The sequence below is a fragment of the Chrysoperla carnea genome, chromosome 1 (genome assembly GCF_905475395.1).
Source record: "Chrysoperla carnea chromosome 1, inChrCarn1.1, whole genome shotgun sequence".
In the NCBI taxonomy this organism is placed as follows: domain Eukaryota; kingdom Metazoa; phylum Arthropoda; class Insecta; order Neuroptera; family Chrysopidae; genus Chrysoperla; species Chrysoperla carnea.
The window spans coordinates 124,839,627-124,857,959 of record NC_058337.1 but is presented as its reverse complement, the minus strand read 5'-3'; the positions used below and the strand labels follow the sequence as shown (position 1 = coordinate 124,857,959).

The following is an 18,333-nucleotide window of genomic DNA, read 5'->3' as shown; positions in this document are numbered from 1 at the left end:
TTCATCCTTATCTAGTGCGTTTCTTCTCTAACTCCTATTAAAATTTTTTTTTGAAAGACACCGTCTTTTTCCTACCAATAATTTCGTAAGAATAATAATACATAATTTTACTTATTCATTTTAGTTTGATGATTCTTCTAATTTATGGCAATTAAAATATATACTATTTACTTGCAAAAAAAAGTTTCTTGTTTAGATGCTGTTGCAAATTGTAAACAAGTTATTGGCCGTAAAATATTCTTTAGACAATTTTTACACGTGAAGCAATAAAATTAAAAAAAATCATATTGAATTGAATGTCAGAATAAAGTTCTTGACTTAAATTGTTTAAAACCTTGCGGAATATTTTTTTTTATTAAGTTAAAAACATAATTCAATAAAATTGTCTGTCACCTCAATTGTGATCAGAATTTTTAAGTAGTACCTATTCTTATCTAGACGTGGCCCGTGAATACCTACGTGTCATCGTTATAAAATGCTTCCTAAGTAAAAAACCAGTAAATGTAGAGCCTATAGAATGAAATAATTAATATTCATATGCAAGACCTACCGAAAATTTTTAGCCAAATAGTTTTTGAAAAAATGTAAAATAATATTTAAATTCTGATCCGGCTTCTAAGAAATCATATCTGTAATAAAGTTGCCTATAAATAAAAATAAATTAAATTACTCTTGATATATTATTTTCTCCACGACTGTTTTTACCCACGGGTAATTCCACTCGGGCCGAGCTAGTTATTATCTATTATTAATAACATCTGATAAAAAAATTAACGCGTAAAAGTATTTAAAACAAAAATTACATAATTTTGGGCGATACGCTAAATGAACAATATTGCGAAATTAAGAGCATGTACTTGAAATAAAATTAAAATAAGAAATCGATTTTAATAATAGAAACACTAAACACTTCTGACCATGAACTCAAAAGTTAAATAAAACCGGTTAATTAATTATTTATTTATTCCGTGTAAAAATTATCAGACAGTTTTTTTAATAATAGATATTACTTAATATTAATTGATTGATAAGTATTAATAATATTTTGACTAAGAATAATCATTTAACAAGTTCGTAAGAGGATTAAATTGCTGTGGTTTTCTCTAACATTTTGTAAATTTTTACCCAACATCTCCAGCAAGTATCGAAATAAAGTCGTAAGAAATTTAATTAAATTTAAAAAAAGTTAAAGTAAGAGTTAGAAGATCTTTTGTACTGCGACCAGTTTGATCTATTGTACCTCCTCTGCTTGAAATGGTGCTTCAAAAACCCTAAAGCTTTAATTAACATGAGGATATTACCTACTGGGCAATACTTCATTTACTCCACTTGAGTGAAAATTTCGTGATAACTAATCGTCATTTCTTGATAGAACAACTATTCCTCTGATGGAAATTAGAATCAGTTTCTACACTAAAGTTTTCAAAGTTTCTGGAAAGACTGCTTTCAGTTGACTAAAGATTTGCCGAAACAGCTAAATTTTTATGGGCTCAGTTATGTTTCCTTAATAAATTCTGTGGCAAAATCTAGAGTAAAAACCTAGAGGAATTACGATTTGTAAGCGGCCAAGGGGTTGAAATAAGGATCCGATCTTTTAAAGATCATGGAATTTTTTTAGAAGTAGTTCGTCAGACCCTGGAAAATATTAGCATGAGATCTGCGAATGGGCAAATTAGATTAAGAGCCTGGAAAATAAAAAATTCGAAAATGTGAAAAATCAAACGAATTTTTCAATTCTTATTTGGAGAAAATGAAAAGAAGCGAAAAATCTATCACTATCTTACAGTTTATCAGTGTCAAAATTGTTGACATAATGTTTTAAGAGGAAACGATTATTTTATTATTGACAAAAATGTCAAAATATAAAATTTATAAAAAATTTTAATTATACCTTTATTAATTAACTAATTTTTTTTTCAGAATTGATCAAAATGTTAAAAAATGCTCACACAACAACAAGTATATTTATATATTGTAGCGTATGTATCTTTTGGATTATAAATGCATCAACAGCCGCCCAAAATTATCGTCTTCCCAAATCAATAGTTCCTGAACATTATACAATAAATATTAATACCTATTTGGACAATGAATTTAAATTTAATGGATATGTTGTAATTAAGGTACATAAAGAACCATATTTATTTAGTTTGTGGGGTTGTCCTTTGTGAAAATTAGAGACATTGTGCATTTTCCCACTTTTTCTGCTAAAAATATTGCAGTTATCGACTTTTGAATATTGATGACTTATTTTTGCTTTAATAAAAGCTCATTCATGTATTAAACAGCAATGAAAAATTATTTTTCGAATAACTGTAAAAACAACTATGATAAAACCCATTAAAGAATTATTTGTATTTCTTTCTAGCAAAATAGAATTTAGCAAAGAGTTCTTATAGCAAATATTGTATATGACGTCAAATACTCTGTCTTATCTCTCCGTCTAATATCTGTTTAATTCGCAGTTTATTATTCAATTATTCTTAACTTGTTACACGGGGATTTTAGGGGTACCTGAACACGAATATCACGACAGAATTGACGTCCAAGGTACCTGGTGCCCAGAATGAATAGTATCCTCGTTGTCTCTTGAAGTTTTCGGGAAATTCGTTAAATAATCGGTTAAATAATTGGCCTCCGGGGTACCTGGTACCCAGGGTTTTTAGTTTTTTGTTTCCACGACTAATCAACCGTATTTCTGGGTCGATCTTAGTTTTAATTTAACTTTTTTCCATCTCTTAACGGTATTTTCATAATTTGTTAAGAAGTGCGAAAAAAAACCATTGATATTCTCTATTAATATACTTTTAAATTTGTTACAGTTAAAAGTTGTAGAACCAACAAATGTTATACAACTACATTCAGCCGATTTGGATATACCTTTCGATGAAGTGAAATTATTAGATAATGATGAGAATAAAATTGAAATAGATAGTCAATCTTTTGATAAAGAACAGGAATTTTATACAATAACATTAAATGACTATTTAAAAAATGATGATAAAAATTATAGCCTGTTTATACCATTTGCTGGTAACTTAACAGAAGGTTTAGCTGGATTTTATCGTAGCAGTTATATAGATCGTGCTACAAATGAGAAAAAATGGCTAGCGACAACACAGTTTGAATCAACTGATGCTCGACGTGCATTCCCATGCTTCGACGAACCAGAAATGAAAGCTAAGTTTAAAATTAGCCTTGGACATAACAGTAACTATACAGCAATCAGTAATATGCCATTGGAAAAAAGCGAAGAAACGTAAGTGGAATTTAAAAAGGCTGTGCAGAGTGTTTCACCATCCACTTGCACCCGAGTTTTAAAGAATATTGTGTTTACTTTGGGTGGTATGGGTGCAATGAAATTCTCTTGTACTTATCTTTTGTCCTTTTTAAAACCGGATCTATTTTTTTTTTCAGTGGTGAGGGTTGGATTGTGGATTATTTCCAGGAATCAGTGAAAATGTCTACGTATTTGGTTGCATTTATTGTATCCGATTTTGATTTTAAAAATGGTGATAATATTACAGACACTATTTTTAGAGTTTGGGCGAGAAAAGATGCTCTCGATCAAGTAAGTGTTATTATTGCTTTTCCTAATTTTGCTTGGGGGAGAATATGTCAATTCCATCCATTTTGACAATAAAGTAAAGACTACTGAAAGTAAATAAATGCTGACATACTAAACAGAAAAATCATCACTTGGCACTTAATTTCGGCAGTTGAGCAATCGCTCATACACTACAAGCCCACCCCATGCTAAAATTTTTCGGGTGAAATGACCCTCCAGGAATGATGTTGAAAAAGATGCTTCTTTATGTAAAAGTAAGTTTAAATACCATGGCATCAGTTTTGCGCGGTATAGGTATATGTACGACGTTGCTGGATACTTTGCATAAGCGTCCTGCCGGTACCGAAGTTACGCCGTACATATTTTCGGGTACAGGTGTGAGACACCAAGGGGTGTGATATTCATATTCTTACCTGTACCATGCAAATCTGACGCCATGGTGCTTTATCTATCTTTCACATATAGAAGTCAATCTCTTACGTATTCAACATGAATTCTTGTGCGAAATTTATGAGCAAAGTATTACACTGACATTATCAAATTAAGTAGAAAGACATTAAAAATTATTAAATATTATCGTTTTTAGGTAGATTATGCTGCAAGTGTTGGTCCAAAATATTTACAATTCTACGAAGATTATTTCGACATCAAATTTCCATTACCTAAACAAGACATGATTGCCATACCTGATTTCAATGCTGGTGCTATGGAAAATTGGGGTTTAATTACATATCGTGAAACAGCATTACTCTACGATCCAAATATATCTTCTGCATCAAGTCAACATCGTGTTGCCAGTGTAATCGCTCATGAACTTGCCCACCAATGGTTTGGTAATTTAGTTACAATGAAATGGTGGACTGATTTATGGTTAAATGAAGGTTTTGCAACATTTATGGCTGCAAAAGCTATACATGCAATAAATCCTGAATGGAATTCATTAAACGATGAAAATATTGAAAATATGATCGCAATTTATAAATTAGATCGATTAGAATCGTCACATCCGATATCCGTAACAATTGGTCATCCAAGTGAAATTGCACAAATATTTGATGTAATCTCATATCGAAAAGGATCGTTTATATTACGAATGATTACGTTGTTCTTAGGCGAAGATGTATTCCGTCAAGGTGTTAGTAATTATTTACGAAAATATGCATACGGAAATGCTGTAACAGATGATTTATGGGCCGCGTTAAGTGAGGAAGCACATAAACGTGGCGTGTTACAGGAAGGTATGGATGTTAAAACCATTATGGATACATGGACTGTTCAAACTGGGTATCCATTAGTTACGGTCACACGTAACCCAGATGGTGGATTGGAAGTCAATCAAGAACGTTTTGTTATTGGTGCCAAACAACGTGATACATCTTGTTGGTGGGTACCATTAAGTTATACAACGGCAAAAAGTTCAGATTTTAATGATACGACTCCAAAAGACTGGTTGAAATGTGATTCAAATGCAAAACAGTTGCCTACTACAAAACTTTTGGAAAAAGGTTTACCGGAAAATGATGAATGGATTCTCTTAAATATTCAATCTGCAGGTACATATTTTTAAACGAGCAATTTTTTTATATATCAACAATCTCGGAAATGGCTCAAACGATTTTCATCAAATTAATTAAACAGGGGGTTTCGGAGGCGAAAAATCGATTTAGCTAGGTTTCATTTTTAAAAAAAGTCGTTTTATCCATGTTTTCAGGAAAAACTGAGACATCAACTACTAAATGTGACTCTTCCTGACAGCTATTGGCGAGTATATATGTACATTGTACGTGGCTCGCTTCGTATGTATCGTATAGTGTGAAGTCCGTGTGGCTTTGTCAGTTTTGGTTAATAGATAGCTGTTGTGATATAAACGTATATCGTAGTTAATGAAATAAAGTACATTACCGGGACATTCAAATTGGTATTTGTGTGGAGACATTTAAACGGTTCTTATATTAGTGATAAAATTTGTGTCTTTTTAACTAAAAAAATACCGAGCTTAGCTAGATAGCTTAGCCAGATACTTCTAATATTATTGCTCTTGATGCCGGTGTACTGAGTGAGTGGTATTTTGCAAATGATTCTCTACCCCGAAAATTTGTAACCTTCGCGCTAACCATCAGTAATCTTTATTCACGTAATGAGAGCTTTTCTTACGCGTTCTTTACGTGCGTAAAATATCGGAAATAGCTTCGGAATGCTCTCTCTTACTTCTAGACAGTCTCCCTTATGGTTAGCATTGGCACTTACGCACTTTATTCTCATAATCAGTATGCGGTAACTTCCGGCTTATGCGGTAACTTAAGTCTCTTTTTCGCTTGCTTTTCGTTATAGGCGATTTATAATTTTTGAATTAACTTTTTGAAGGACAAAAATCTAGAATACGATGTAATTTTTTAAAAAACCTGCCTTTTTACTTATTATTTTTGATCTACTGCCTTCCAGAATGTTTTTTGAATGCTGACAGTTTTCTTGAAAAGTTCGTTAAAATTGGTTTTCTTATTTACAGGACTTTATAAAGTAAATTATGATGACAAAAATTGGGATTTGTTAATAAAAGCTTTGATAGAAGATCATAATTCCATACCAGTTTTAAATCGTGTACAATTAATTGATGATTCAATGGATTTAGCAAACGCTGGACGTTTAAATTATAATGTTTCATTAAGATTATTAACATATTTGGTAGCAGAAGATGAATATTTAGCATGGAACACGGCATTAGATCATTTGAACTATTTGAAAATAATGTTAAGTCGTCGGGCTGTTTTTGGATTGTTTACCGTAAGTATAATAGTAAAGATCCATTATTTTGGACATTATTTTTTTGTATTCTTCTTTTAAACAAAAATTAAAAATTTGACTGGGTCAAAATATACGGGGTCAATTTCTGTATGGTTAAGTCAAAATTACTTTATGTACTAATCATCTTCATTTGAAATAACTTCAGAATCGTTTGTGGAACAAATTTTAGGGGATATCTCACAAACTACTCAATTGTTAAAGGAATCCCATTCCGAATTTTTAAAGGATTATCGATGTATTTTTTGGGTCGAAATTATTTTATATATCATGGTTCATTTTTATATTTTCGAAACAAAATTTGTGCTCGAGTTTTTTCCCCGATAAGACTGAAAGTCCAGTGTCAGTAGACTAGACAACGAAATATCTTTTTTAACCTCGAAAAAAGATGTGTTATAAGTGACTGGTATGTGTGTGTATCTGTCTGTCTGTGGCATCGTAGCGCCTAAACGGATGAACCGATTTTGATTTTTTGATTTTGTTTAAAAGATAATTTAATGAAGAGTGTTCTTGGCTATGTTTTGGGTGCGAATTTAGAGTTCCGTACTCGAAAAAACTAAAAATTGGCGATGATCTTCCAAATTGGCTCCGTTTGGAAAAAGCTTTACGGAAAAGGGCAATTTAAAGGAGAGTGTTCTTAGATATGTTACAAATGCAAGTTTAGGGTTCCGTAACCGAAAAATTTGTCCCTGGTTTTTAAGAGTTTGTAAATTTCACTTGTCTAAGGAATCAATATTGAAAATTTTTTTTTACAGAAATATATAAAACAATTGGTTACACCAATTTATGAAAAAGTTTCATATGAATTAGCCGAAAAATCAATCGAGGCTATCAAACGTCAGGTATTAATTAGTGCATGGGCATGTCGTTTTGACATTGGTGATTGTCAGGAACAGTCAGCTGAATTATTTAAAAATTGGATGAATAGTAAAAATTCAGATGAAGTTAACCCGTAAGTTAGCTAATATTATATGACCTTATCAAGGTATACTAAGTTTAGTCCCAAGTTTGTAACGCTTAAAAATATTGATGCTACGAACAAAATTTTGGTATAGGTGTTCATAAAATCACCTAAATAGTCCATTTCCGATTGTCTGCCCGTCTGTCAGTCCGTCTGTTAACACGATAACTCCAAAACGAGAAGAGGTATCAAGCTGAAATTTTTACAACGTGCTCAGAACGTAAAAAGTGAAGTTCGTGCATGAGTAACATAGGTCAAGGTCTTGGGTCTATAGGACCCATCTTAAAATGTAAAAAATGTATTTACCCGTGAGGGCGCAACTTAGCTTAGAAACATTATGTATTATGTATATACATATAGATATCTATTGTATACATTACATATATTATGTATGTGTTTGTTTATTTATCTTTCTTTGCTTACATGACGTTAAAAAAGAAACAAATGAGTAATCAATCAATTGTTCGTTTTCACTTGTTTGCTCTATTTATTTTAATTACAGAATTCCAAAAGATTTGCGAGGTGTTGTATATTGTACAGCTATCAGAAAAGGTGGCGAAAAAGAATGGAACTTCTTGTGGCAAAAATATTTAAAATCAAATGTTGGATCAGAAAAAGTAACTTTCCTACATGCATTGGGATGCACTTCAGAACAGTGGATTTTAAATAGGTATATTTCAGAGTTAAAATCTCTTACTTTCCAGAAATTAATTTTGCCTTGTGCCAAAATTAATTTCTGGATGCAATTTTCATTTCTTATTCCAGCCAGAAAAATGTTAAAAGAAATAATTTTTTTTTTTTTTCATTTTTTTTATAGGTATTTGGATTGGTCATTAAATTCTACATCTGGTATTCGAAAACAAGACATGATTGATGTATTTGGAACGGTTTCTAATAGTCCACTTGGATTTTATTTGGCAAAAGACTTTTTAAAATCAAGAATTACAGATTTAGCTGAATAGTAAGTATTTAGAAGAGGTTAATTAATATACATTTTTAAATTAATACATTATTTTTGTTTGTTTTTATAGCTTAGGACAGAAAAGCGATCGACTAACCAGATATATCAAGTCGTTAGCAAGACAAATGCATACACCACTTGAATTGGAAGAGGTAAGCAATATATTTGACTTTGTTCAAAACTTCAATCAGTTTCTTGCATTTATTAGCTGTATTATTTAATCGTTAGGGCAAGGTTTACTCAAAGGCATATAAATTTTTGGGTTACCAAATTTACCATTTTTATTTTTAAACGAATAATTTAGAAAACCGATTGTTTTAAAGGTAGTTTCCAACTGTTTTGCGTCCTAGATTTTAATCGTATGTATAGGCCTTACTTCGGTTTACTTCGGCGAGTATACTCGGCGAGGATACTACGCGAGAATGTGGATAAGGGTCGACATTTATTGACACCCAAAATTATGATTGAGTTATCCATTAAAGTAAACGTAAAACTCTATAATTTCGCAGTCCCATTTAAAAAATTTATTAAATGCGTACACTGAAAAAAAATTCTTAATATCAATCGATATGAGGTTGTCTCAACCTCATGGCGAGAGCAAATATGGCAAATGGGGCCACGAACTGTACAAATTGTATAAGCAACTGGGCTACCGATGGTTGTTTATATACGTATAAAAATATGTTATAAATTATAAAAATGATCAATAAGTTTATTTCAAACTCTCTGTAAATTAGTTACAACAATCTTCATGTAGTTGACACAACCGCATGTGGTTAGGACAGCTACCTTCAGGTTTTTTTGATAGAAATGTGATCCATATACAATTTATGCTGTTTTTACTGTATTTTTTTCAAACCTTGCGATTTTACTTCATGAAGTTGCAATTAAAATTTAATTAATTCAAAAAATATATTTAAGTAATATGTATTGCATAAACTGATTGAAAAATGGAATAGAAAAATGAAGATTAAATGTACGAAAATTAATTAATTTATTTTCTTCTTGTAGCTTGAAAAATTCACACAAAAACATGAAAATTTATTGAAAGATTCAAGTTTAGGTATACAACAAGCATTGGAAGGAATACGAAAGAATATCGATTGGCAAAATAAACATTACAATGAAATCAGCACATTATTTGAGACAATGGATAAAATAGAAAGAAAAATATAAAATAATATTTTTATTATAAAAATTGAAATGCATATATTTATATATTTTAAATTATAAAATAATGTTTCAAATGTATTATTAGATATTTATATATTATTATTATTATTAATTTTAAATGTGATTTTAACATATAAATAAAGTTTAAGAAAAATTATGATACGTTGAAAATATTACGAGTGTTTTGCGATCTGTTATGGCTTACCTCAATTTCTTCTTTGTTTTCATTGATTGACACTTTGAAACTTGTAGATTATCGACAATCAGAAAGGTTTGGGTACATTCTTGCCACATAATATAAAGCGATGTTGCCCTTACCTACAAATTTGTATTCTCTCCCTTTTTTTAGCCTTTCTTTTATGAACTTCGTGCCCTCTTGTTGTGCCCTCTTATACAAATTTAAGGGCCCAGTGGACAACTGCTCATGTGCCATCCATTAAATCCGCCACTGATTACGTGTTATACGATATACAGAATGTTCGATTTACATTTAAGCATATAAATATCACGAGTATGACAGAGTAGATGCGTTAAGCAATGCATCTAAGTAAGAGGTGTTATATGAAATGGCAAAGTGACTTGTATCGTGGCTTATCTGTTGTAGTTCATCTATTCAACTTAGAAACTCCCACTCTCCATCGTCTTACAACTATCAAACGCATATCGAAGTTTCAACACATGTTTATAATACCTCTCTCTTAGATATATCGCTTAACGCATGTATTCTGTCATACTCGTAATATTTATATGCCTAGATGTAAATCAAACATTCTGTATATAAACAGGCTGGTTTTTTATAAAGTTTCCAGCAAATTTTTTTTAAAAGATTAGAATATCAAAATAGGTAAAATGATGATCTTCTTATTTTCGAGGAGAGTGAAAAAAATGTGCCTTGTTTTATTTTTCGAGGACGCCTTCCGGATCAAACGATGATCAACTTTGTTTTTTTAAATTGAACTACCTATTATTTTTAGTAGATTGCGATTCTTTGACGACGATTGACAATCGATTGACGATTGACAATCGATTGACGATTGACAATCGATTGACGATTGCGAATCTGATTGATTTGAGTCTGCGGTTGGAGAAGAATTTAAAGATTCTGGAATGACTTTAAAAAACATATAATTCTTTCATTTTTAAAAACTATTTTGTGACACGTTTATAAAATTTTGGACACAATTTGTATCTCCAAACTGAGGCACTATTGTACAATTCCTATTCACATTGATAATTCATATAAATTTTTATTTGATGAAAAATAATTCTTCCTTTTCAATTATATGCGTTGCATTCAAAAAGTGAGTGGGCTTGTAATTTTTTTCTAAGAAAACTGGCCGTAATAAATAGCATTCATTGTATTAATACGTTTTATAAAAGTTTGATCTTATTGTACTCATTTTGTAATATGTTAAGTGTGGAATTAATGAATTTAACTATGTCGTTAACTATGTAAATATATTTAGTGTTATAAAATACAGGTAATTATCTTTATTTTCTACGTTTAAACATTATCGAATTTATTAATGTATGAATGCTTCAATACGTGAATGCTTCATCAACTTATCCGTGTACAGCAATGGGTTTTGCTTTTTGAGTTATTCGCAGAGTAAGTATTTGACAAATAAATTTCGCAGTATTGAGCTACTGTGTTAATTTGTTAAGTTCCCAAAAACATTTAACACTATCTTTCTTTGAAACTCGAGAGGAAAGAACATTTTAAAGAAAACATTACTTCGACTGATTGAAACTAAATTGTGCTCTTTTTCACAAAGATAAAAGCAAGTAAAGATTTCTTGAGTTAACGATCTCAATACTTAATTCGAAAATTTACGATGGATAAAGACTTAAACTATTATAAAAAACTTATTTTTCCTGGTAATCGAATATTTTTTAATTATCATTTTGGGCGAAAGGCTCCTTAAAATAAACAAAGAACATTATTGTACCAATATGGGTGTATATTTCTAGAATACAATATACCTGATAATAAAAATATGATGCTTTCAATAATATAATCTACAATACGTTGCGATGCTTTGTTTTAAGCTAATTTTCAAATTATTTACAAATTCAATAGACTCAATGAGTTGATTATTTCAAAATTAAGTGTTGATTTCCGATTTTTTATTATTAGTGTTGGCGTTTTTATACATGGTGTCCCATGACTTGATGAACATAGCTTAGTTTAGAGCGAATTATTTGGAAAATTTTATTATGTCGAAAGTGTCTTACTTTTGTCTAAAACCCAATAGTTAAGAAGTTACTTAAATTCAACCAATAAAGTAAAGATATTGTTGAGTAAAGTAGTTTTATTTATTAAAAACTTTTGTTGGTACACTACCTACTATAGAGGAACCAGTTTGACTTTACAGTCAGCAAGCTCTAAAAATATGAGAAAATTAAAGTAAAATTAGGGTATCAAATCTATAATAAACAAGTGAAAAGAAACAATTGACTGAGTTAATTGTTGAAATACCATGCATAGTCAGTGTTGATTTCTTTATCACATAACACATACAAACATGTGACACATACATAACTGATAATCAAGTATAGTACATATTATAAAATTTCCGCCTAATTAGCGCCCTCACGGGTAAACAGTGATGTTTACGAAAAAAATGTTTCAAACAAAAGTTGTTTAATTTTTGATAAGGAACATTTTTTACATTTAAACTTTTGTTCTACCTCTAACGGTTTACAAGATGGGTCCTACGGACCCAAGACCCAATTGACCTATGATGCTCATTTACGAACTTGACCTCACTTTTTACGTCCTGAGTACGTAAAAACGTTTTTTCGTTTTTGAGTTATCGTGTCCACAGACGAACGGACAACCGGAAATGGACTAATTAGGTGATTTTATGAACACCTATGACAAAATATTTTTCCTAGCATCATTATTTTTAAGCGTTACAAACTTGGGACTAAACTTAATATACTATGTATATTTCATATATGCATGGTATAACAAGGTAATAATTGTTTTATTTCAGAGTTTAAAATGTTAAAAAGGGCTACTAAATGTTTATCAAAAAAGATATTGATTTATGTTAGCTTATGTATGTTTTGGACTGCAGATGGGATAACATCCATTCGTAAATCGAATAATTATCGTCTTCCTCGTGCGATAGTACCTGAACATTATATATTACATATTAATACATACTTGGAAAATGATTTTAAGTTTGACGGAGATGTTTTAATTAAGGTAAATATAATTGGATTTTAGAATCGAGTACGGTTCAAGGCATTTATTGCGGCTCTACGCCCCCAAAGTAATATAGGAATTAATATAAATGTATAATTTGGGTAAAGAAACTTTCGCTTACAAAGTTAAAATATCAAAATAGATAGCTAACGGATAATAATTGACTAGTGCTAATACTGTTAATGATTCAGTTACAGTTGTGTAGAATACAGTTTGATGAAAAATCAATTGTTGGCATAAAGGTATAACAATCACTCAAAATACTTACTTAATCTTTGATATCCCAGCTAAATAGAGTTTAATCGTACTTCCCGGGGACCTCTTTTCATGGATATGGTTTTTGTGATTTTTCTAGAACCCTATTTTATTAATGTTAAATACAATGTAGGCTATATTTTTTTGCAGTTAAAAATTTTGGAATCAACTAATGCAGTAATATTACATTCAGTGGATTTAGATATTGCATTTGATAAAGTTAAACTGATAGACAATACTTTACGAGAAGTTGGAATTGAAAGACAATATTTTGATAGATCCAATGATTTTTATTTCATCGAATTACAAGATTATTTACAAAAGTGGAATCTAAATTATTCCCTTTATATAGCATTTAATGCTACCTTAACGGAAGCCTTAGCTGGGTATTATCGAAGCAGTTATATAGATCGTACCAGCTATAAGAAAAAATGGTTAGCTATTACTCAATTCGAATCAACTGATGCGCGACGAGCATTTCCATGCTTCGATGAGCCTGGAATGAAGGCTACGTTTAGAATAAGTATGGGCCATGACCGTAAATATACTGCAATAAGTAATATGCCATTGGAAAGTACCATACAAAGGTAACAAAACATTACTTATTTAAGCCTTTTATTCAAAATTTCCCTGGCGCTCGTACATCCTTAAAAGATTTTGTTTATTTTAGAGGTTATAAGTGGGTAGTGGATTATTTCGCTCCAACAGTAAAGATGTCTACATATTTGGTGGCATATGCTGTTACAGAATTTGATTATCGATATGTTGATAATGCTACAAACACTATTTTTAGAGTATGGGCGAGAAAAGATGCTATGAAACAGGTATATGCACAATTTTATTTTCAATTTTATAAGATCAAAGCGTATGTTATTAATTTTGTAGAATGTTAATCGTTCTTGCAATCGTTAGACATCTTATCTTATTCCTTTAGCAGTTTCCTAGGTTTACCCCTTATTTTAAAGCTAATCGTGCAGGCTAATGACGAAAAATTTGGAGTTACGGTCTTAACATAATTATTGACATACAATAATAATAATTATGAATATTTTTAGGTGGACTATGCTGCAACTGTTGGTCCAAAATATTTAAAATTTTTTGAAAATTACTTTAATATTTCATTTCCATTACCCAAACAAGATATGATTGCCATACCTGATTTCAATTCTGGCGCAATGGAAAATTGGGGTTTAATTACATACCGTGAAACAGCATTACTCTACGATCCAAATATATCCTCGGCCGCAGCTCAGCATCATGTCACAAGCACAATTGCCCATGAACTTGCACATCAATGGTTTGGTAATTTAGTTACAATGAAATGGTGGACTGATTTATGGTTAAATGAAGGTTTTGCAACATTTATGGCTGCAAAAGCAGTACATTATTTAAATCCTGAATGGAATTCAATAGCGGACGAAAATGTTGATAATATATTGGAAATTTATAAATTAGATCGATTAGAATCGTCGCATCCAATATCCGTTCCGATTGGACATCCAAGTGAAATTACGCATATATTTGATATAATTACATATCGTAAAGGTTCGTTTATAATACGAATGATGTCTTTTTTTTTGGGTGAAAAAGTTTTCCGTCAAGGTGTTTCAAATTATTTACGAAAATATGCATATGGAAATGCTGATAAAAATGATTTATGGGCAACATTAACCGAAGAAGCACATAAGCGTGGTGTATTAGAAAGTGATGTTGATGTGAAAACTGTTATGGACACATGGACTGTACAAACTGGCTATCCATTAGTTACCGTTACTCGTAACAAAAATAATCGTGGATTATTTATCAAACAAGAACGTTTTGGTACAAAATCACGTGATAAATCCTGTTGGTGGATACCGTTGAGTTATACAACGGCAAAAATATCTAATTTCAATGATACAACTCCGAAAGCATGGTTGAAATGTAGTTTGGGTGAAAAATCTCACACATCGATTAAATTTGCTAAAGATTTACCAGATAGCAGTCAATGGGTTATTTTTAATATTCAATTAGCAGGTGAGAATCAATTGAAATATATTCTAATTGTTGGTATTCGTTGTGGATTGGCCATGATTAAGAAAAACATGGAGTGCTAGACCGGGAAAATTATTTATATAGGGTAGTGTTTTTAAACTCCCAGCATAACATTCGATTAAGTTGTTCCGTGTCGGTCGAATTTTAATTTTTTTAAATTTTTTATAACTCTTTATTTTGCTGGGAAGTTATTCGTGCGGACCTCAAGGGTCGCATCAGACTCTATTCACGGATAGTTTTTAATCATTTTTTCCTTTTATTTATAGGATTATATAAAGTAAATTATGATACAAAAAATTGGGAATTATTAATAAGGGCTCTAATAAACGATCATAATTCCATACCAGTTTTAAATCGTGTACAATTAATTGATGATTCAATGGATTTAGCAAGCGCTGATCATTTAGACTACCATTATGCATTTAAATTGTTAAGATATCTGAAACATGAAACTGAATATTTACCATGGAGCGTTGCATTTCATCATTTAAATTATTTGAATGTCATGTTAAGACGGACTCATGTTGATGGTATATTTTCTGTAAGTATATATGATAACATTCTGGACTTATGAAAACAATTCTTTAATCTGTAAGCTTAAGAATTGTTTAAGCTCGGATCATTAACACGAGAGCATCCGAGAGGTTGTGTTTTTAACAAATTTTTAATTCTAAAAAAAAAACTAACTGCCCCTTTCATTGTTGAGATATAATAACGCAAAGTGAAAAACATTTTATTGTTGAATAAAAACAAATATAGTTCGAGTATTGTGGTTGTAAGAGATAAAACTATAGTAGCAGAATTTTAAACAACTGATTATACAAAGTTTGGTATGAAAAACAGATATGTGATACAGTATTAGGCAAAAATTATACTTAATTTTACTACAGGCTTATATACTCTTACCGCTCATATGATCCAAAACTTTTTGATAATATTGTAGCAAGATAACTGCCTTAAAAGTAGACCCCTAAGAAAACAAAAACAGTTTTTACCACAAATTTCTGAATTTATTTCTGAGATTTTGATAAAAAATGTTCCTTATCGAGAAATCAATATTTAAACTACTTTTAATTAAGGTAGAATATTGAAACTGTCCACAGTTTCGAGAAATTTGAAAATTATTTAAATTTTAATTTGTTCTAAGCATTTTTTTTACAACTTTGTTTTTTACAGAAATATGTAAGGCAATTGGTTTCACCAATTTATGAAAAAGTTGCCTATCAATTGGAAAAAAATTCAACACAAGGTATCAAACGTCTAGTATTAATTAGTGCATGGGCATGTCGTTTTGGAGTCGGTGATTGTGAAGAGCAAGCAAATCACTTGTATGCTACTTGGATGAAAATGAAAAATTCAGATAATGTTAATCCGTAAGTGTATAATACTTACTTCGAAATTATTATTATAAACATCCAATATTGTAACTCTTCGAAATTCTGTAGGATTCCAAAAGACTTACGCGATTTAGTGTATTGCACAGCCATTCGAAATGGTGGCGAAAAAGAATGGGATTTTTTATGGCAAAAATATTTAATATCAAATGTTGGATCAGAGCAACAAACTTTATTACAATGTTTAGGGTGTTCCAAAGAAGTGTGGATTTTAAAGAGGTAAATTCATTTAATCTTCTTTTTTTCTTTTCAGTTTTATTTCATTTTATTTCGAAAATTTTTCCTTTTGCAACAGATATTTAGATTGGTCTCTAAAATCGGTGTCTGGTATTCGTAAGCAAGATATGCTGTATGTATTTGAGTCTGTCTCTAAAAATATAGTTGGATTTTATTTAGCCAAAGAGTTTTTTAAAACGAACATTGAAGAGTTACATAAGTAGTAAGTTTCAAAATGATTTTTAAAACTAACTGATTTTGATCTGGCTAACATTGATTTAAAGTTTTGGAACCAAAAGCGATCGATTATCCAGGTTTATGAAGTTATTAGCAAGACAAATGTATACAACATTAGAATTGGAAGAGGTAAGTTATATTACACAACAGGTATTTCCCCTAAAATTAGAGGACTACTTCTTCAGTGTTCTCCAAATCAAGCGGAAATATTCCGCCGAATTGGTTATAAGATGTGTTTTTTTAAAGTAAAAAATATATGTCATCGAGAAAGCTGTTAAATCCTTTAATTTTTTAGAACTTTTCAATAGAGAAGTTGCATGTGTTTAAATGTTTTGTTTTTTCCAAAGTTTATTAAAACTAGAAATTCAAATGCAACTAACGTCAACACATTGCTTTAGTTACGCTACCGTACGGAGAAATGATAAAGTAACATGCAGAATGATAATTGGTTTGTCTTTCAACCTGTTTTCACTATATCGTAACGTAATTTTCCATTGAAACAAGACGAAAAATGTGAATTTAGCATGATTCCGATTAACTCACAACCTCAACGGATGTAAATACGTCACAACCAATAACAATTCGAAACTCTCCGTTCTAAATCCGGTTAAATTATCGAACATACTTTCTTAAATAAATTATGGACTATATTTTTACATTGATTAATTTTGAAGAATTATGTTTTTTTTTGTAGTTTGAAGAATTATGTAACAAATACAAGGCTATATTAAAGGATTCAACAGTTGGGGTTCATCAATCACTGGAGAAAATACGAAATAATTTTAATTGGCATACAAAACACTTCACCGAAATTAATTTGTTTTTTCGGAGAATGAATTCTGATTTATATGACATAATATATTAATTATAATGGAATTTTAATAAAAAAAGTGTTTCTAATCAAAAGTTAAAAAAATTTAAATAAAAAATACTTTTCTAGGCACAAGCTTTTATTGTATTAAAAAGTAGAAAATAATTTTTCTTATAAATCATTTATACATGACTATTAGTAAAAGCTGGACGCGCTTAATGTAAAATATTATGGATTATTCATTTTAAAACATTTTTCTTCAAACAAATATTATGATTTCCAGAGCAAGTGCACTGGTTTGCAGCCTACCTCCCCCTTCTCCCCATCGATGGGGCGCGGCTAGATCCGCATTCATAGTTAAAAAAAAAAGAATTTTATTGATAAAAATTATTTAATACTGTTTTATTTTATAAATACATTTTGAAAAAAAATTTCCAGGTAATAAAAATTAATAAACATATAAATTAACAAAGTTTTTAAATCTTAATAATATATTTCTATGGCTACTTGTGAATTAATAATAATAATTTTAACAATAAAAAAAGGCATCAAAGTCGTACTTTTTCAATATGGATACAAATATTTCACTAAAGAAAAATTTACAAATTATTTTGTATGCAAAGTACGGCTTTGATATATTTCAATTTTAAATATGAAATATACGTATAAAATTACTTTTTAAATATTTTGTTTTCAATTTATATAACAAA

The 18,333-nt window shown here is 30.3% G+C and overlaps 2 protein-coding genes across 2 annotated transcripts; both read left to right on the top strand.

Moving 5' to 3' along the window:
• The first annotated feature begins 1,920 nt into the window (after nucleotides 1–1,920).
• Nucleotides 1,921–9,492, top strand: LOC123297973 (aminopeptidase N-like). Its single transcript, XM_044879822.1, has 10 exons — nucleotides 1,921–2,123; nucleotides 2,823–3,259; nucleotides 3,418–3,571; nucleotides 4,155–5,121; nucleotides 6,075–6,349; nucleotides 7,123–7,319; nucleotides 7,831–7,998; nucleotides 8,146–8,289; nucleotides 8,360–8,441; nucleotides 9,301–9,492. Exons 1-10 carry the CDS (start codon nucleotides 1,932–1,934, stop codon nucleotides 9,463–9,465), a joined length of 2,781 nt encoding a protein of 926 aa, XP_044735757.1. The 5' UTR covers nucleotides 1,921–1,931; the 3' UTR covers nucleotides 9,466–9,492.
• A 3,037-nt stretch (nucleotides 9,493–12,529) lies between these two features.
• On the top strand, nucleotides 12,530–17,677 carry LOC123294456 (aminopeptidase Ey-like). The gene is made up of 10 exons (XM_044875492.1): nucleotides 12,530–12,676; nucleotides 13,082–13,518; nucleotides 13,602–13,755; nucleotides 13,987–14,947; nucleotides 15,232–15,506; nucleotides 16,142–16,338; nucleotides 16,411–16,578; nucleotides 16,655–16,798; nucleotides 16,860–16,941; nucleotides 17,507–17,677. Exons 1-10 carry the CDS (start codon nucleotides 12,530–12,532, stop codon nucleotides 17,675–17,677), a joined length of 2,736 nt encoding a protein of 911 aa, XP_044731427.1.
• The last annotated feature ends 656 nt before the right edge of the window (nucleotides 17,678–18,333 follow it).

Coding starts and splice junctions, on each gene's coding strand:
- LOC123297973 (XM_044879822.1), top strand. CDS start 1,932: ATGTTAAAAAATGCTCACACAACAACAAGTATATTTATATATTGTAGC. Junction 2,124..2,822: donor ATGGATATGTTGTAATTAAG/GTACATAAAGAA, acceptor AATTTGTTACAG/TTAAAAGTTGTAGAACCAAC. Junction 8,290..8,359: donor ATTACAGATTTAGCTGAATA/GTAAGTATTTAG, acceptor TTGTTTTTATAG/CTTAGGACAGAAAAGCGATC.
- LOC123294456 (XM_044875492.1), top strand. CDS start 12,530: ATGTTTTGGACTGCAGATGGGATAACATCCATTCGTAAATCGAATAAT. Junction 12,677..13,081: donor ACGGAGATGTTTTAATTAAG/GTAAATATAATT, acceptor ATTTTTTTGCAG/TTAAAAATTTTGGAATCAAC. Junction 16,339..16,410: donor AATTCAGATAATGTTAATCC/GTAAGTGTATAA, acceptor GAAATTCTGTAG/GATTCCAAAAGACTTACGCG.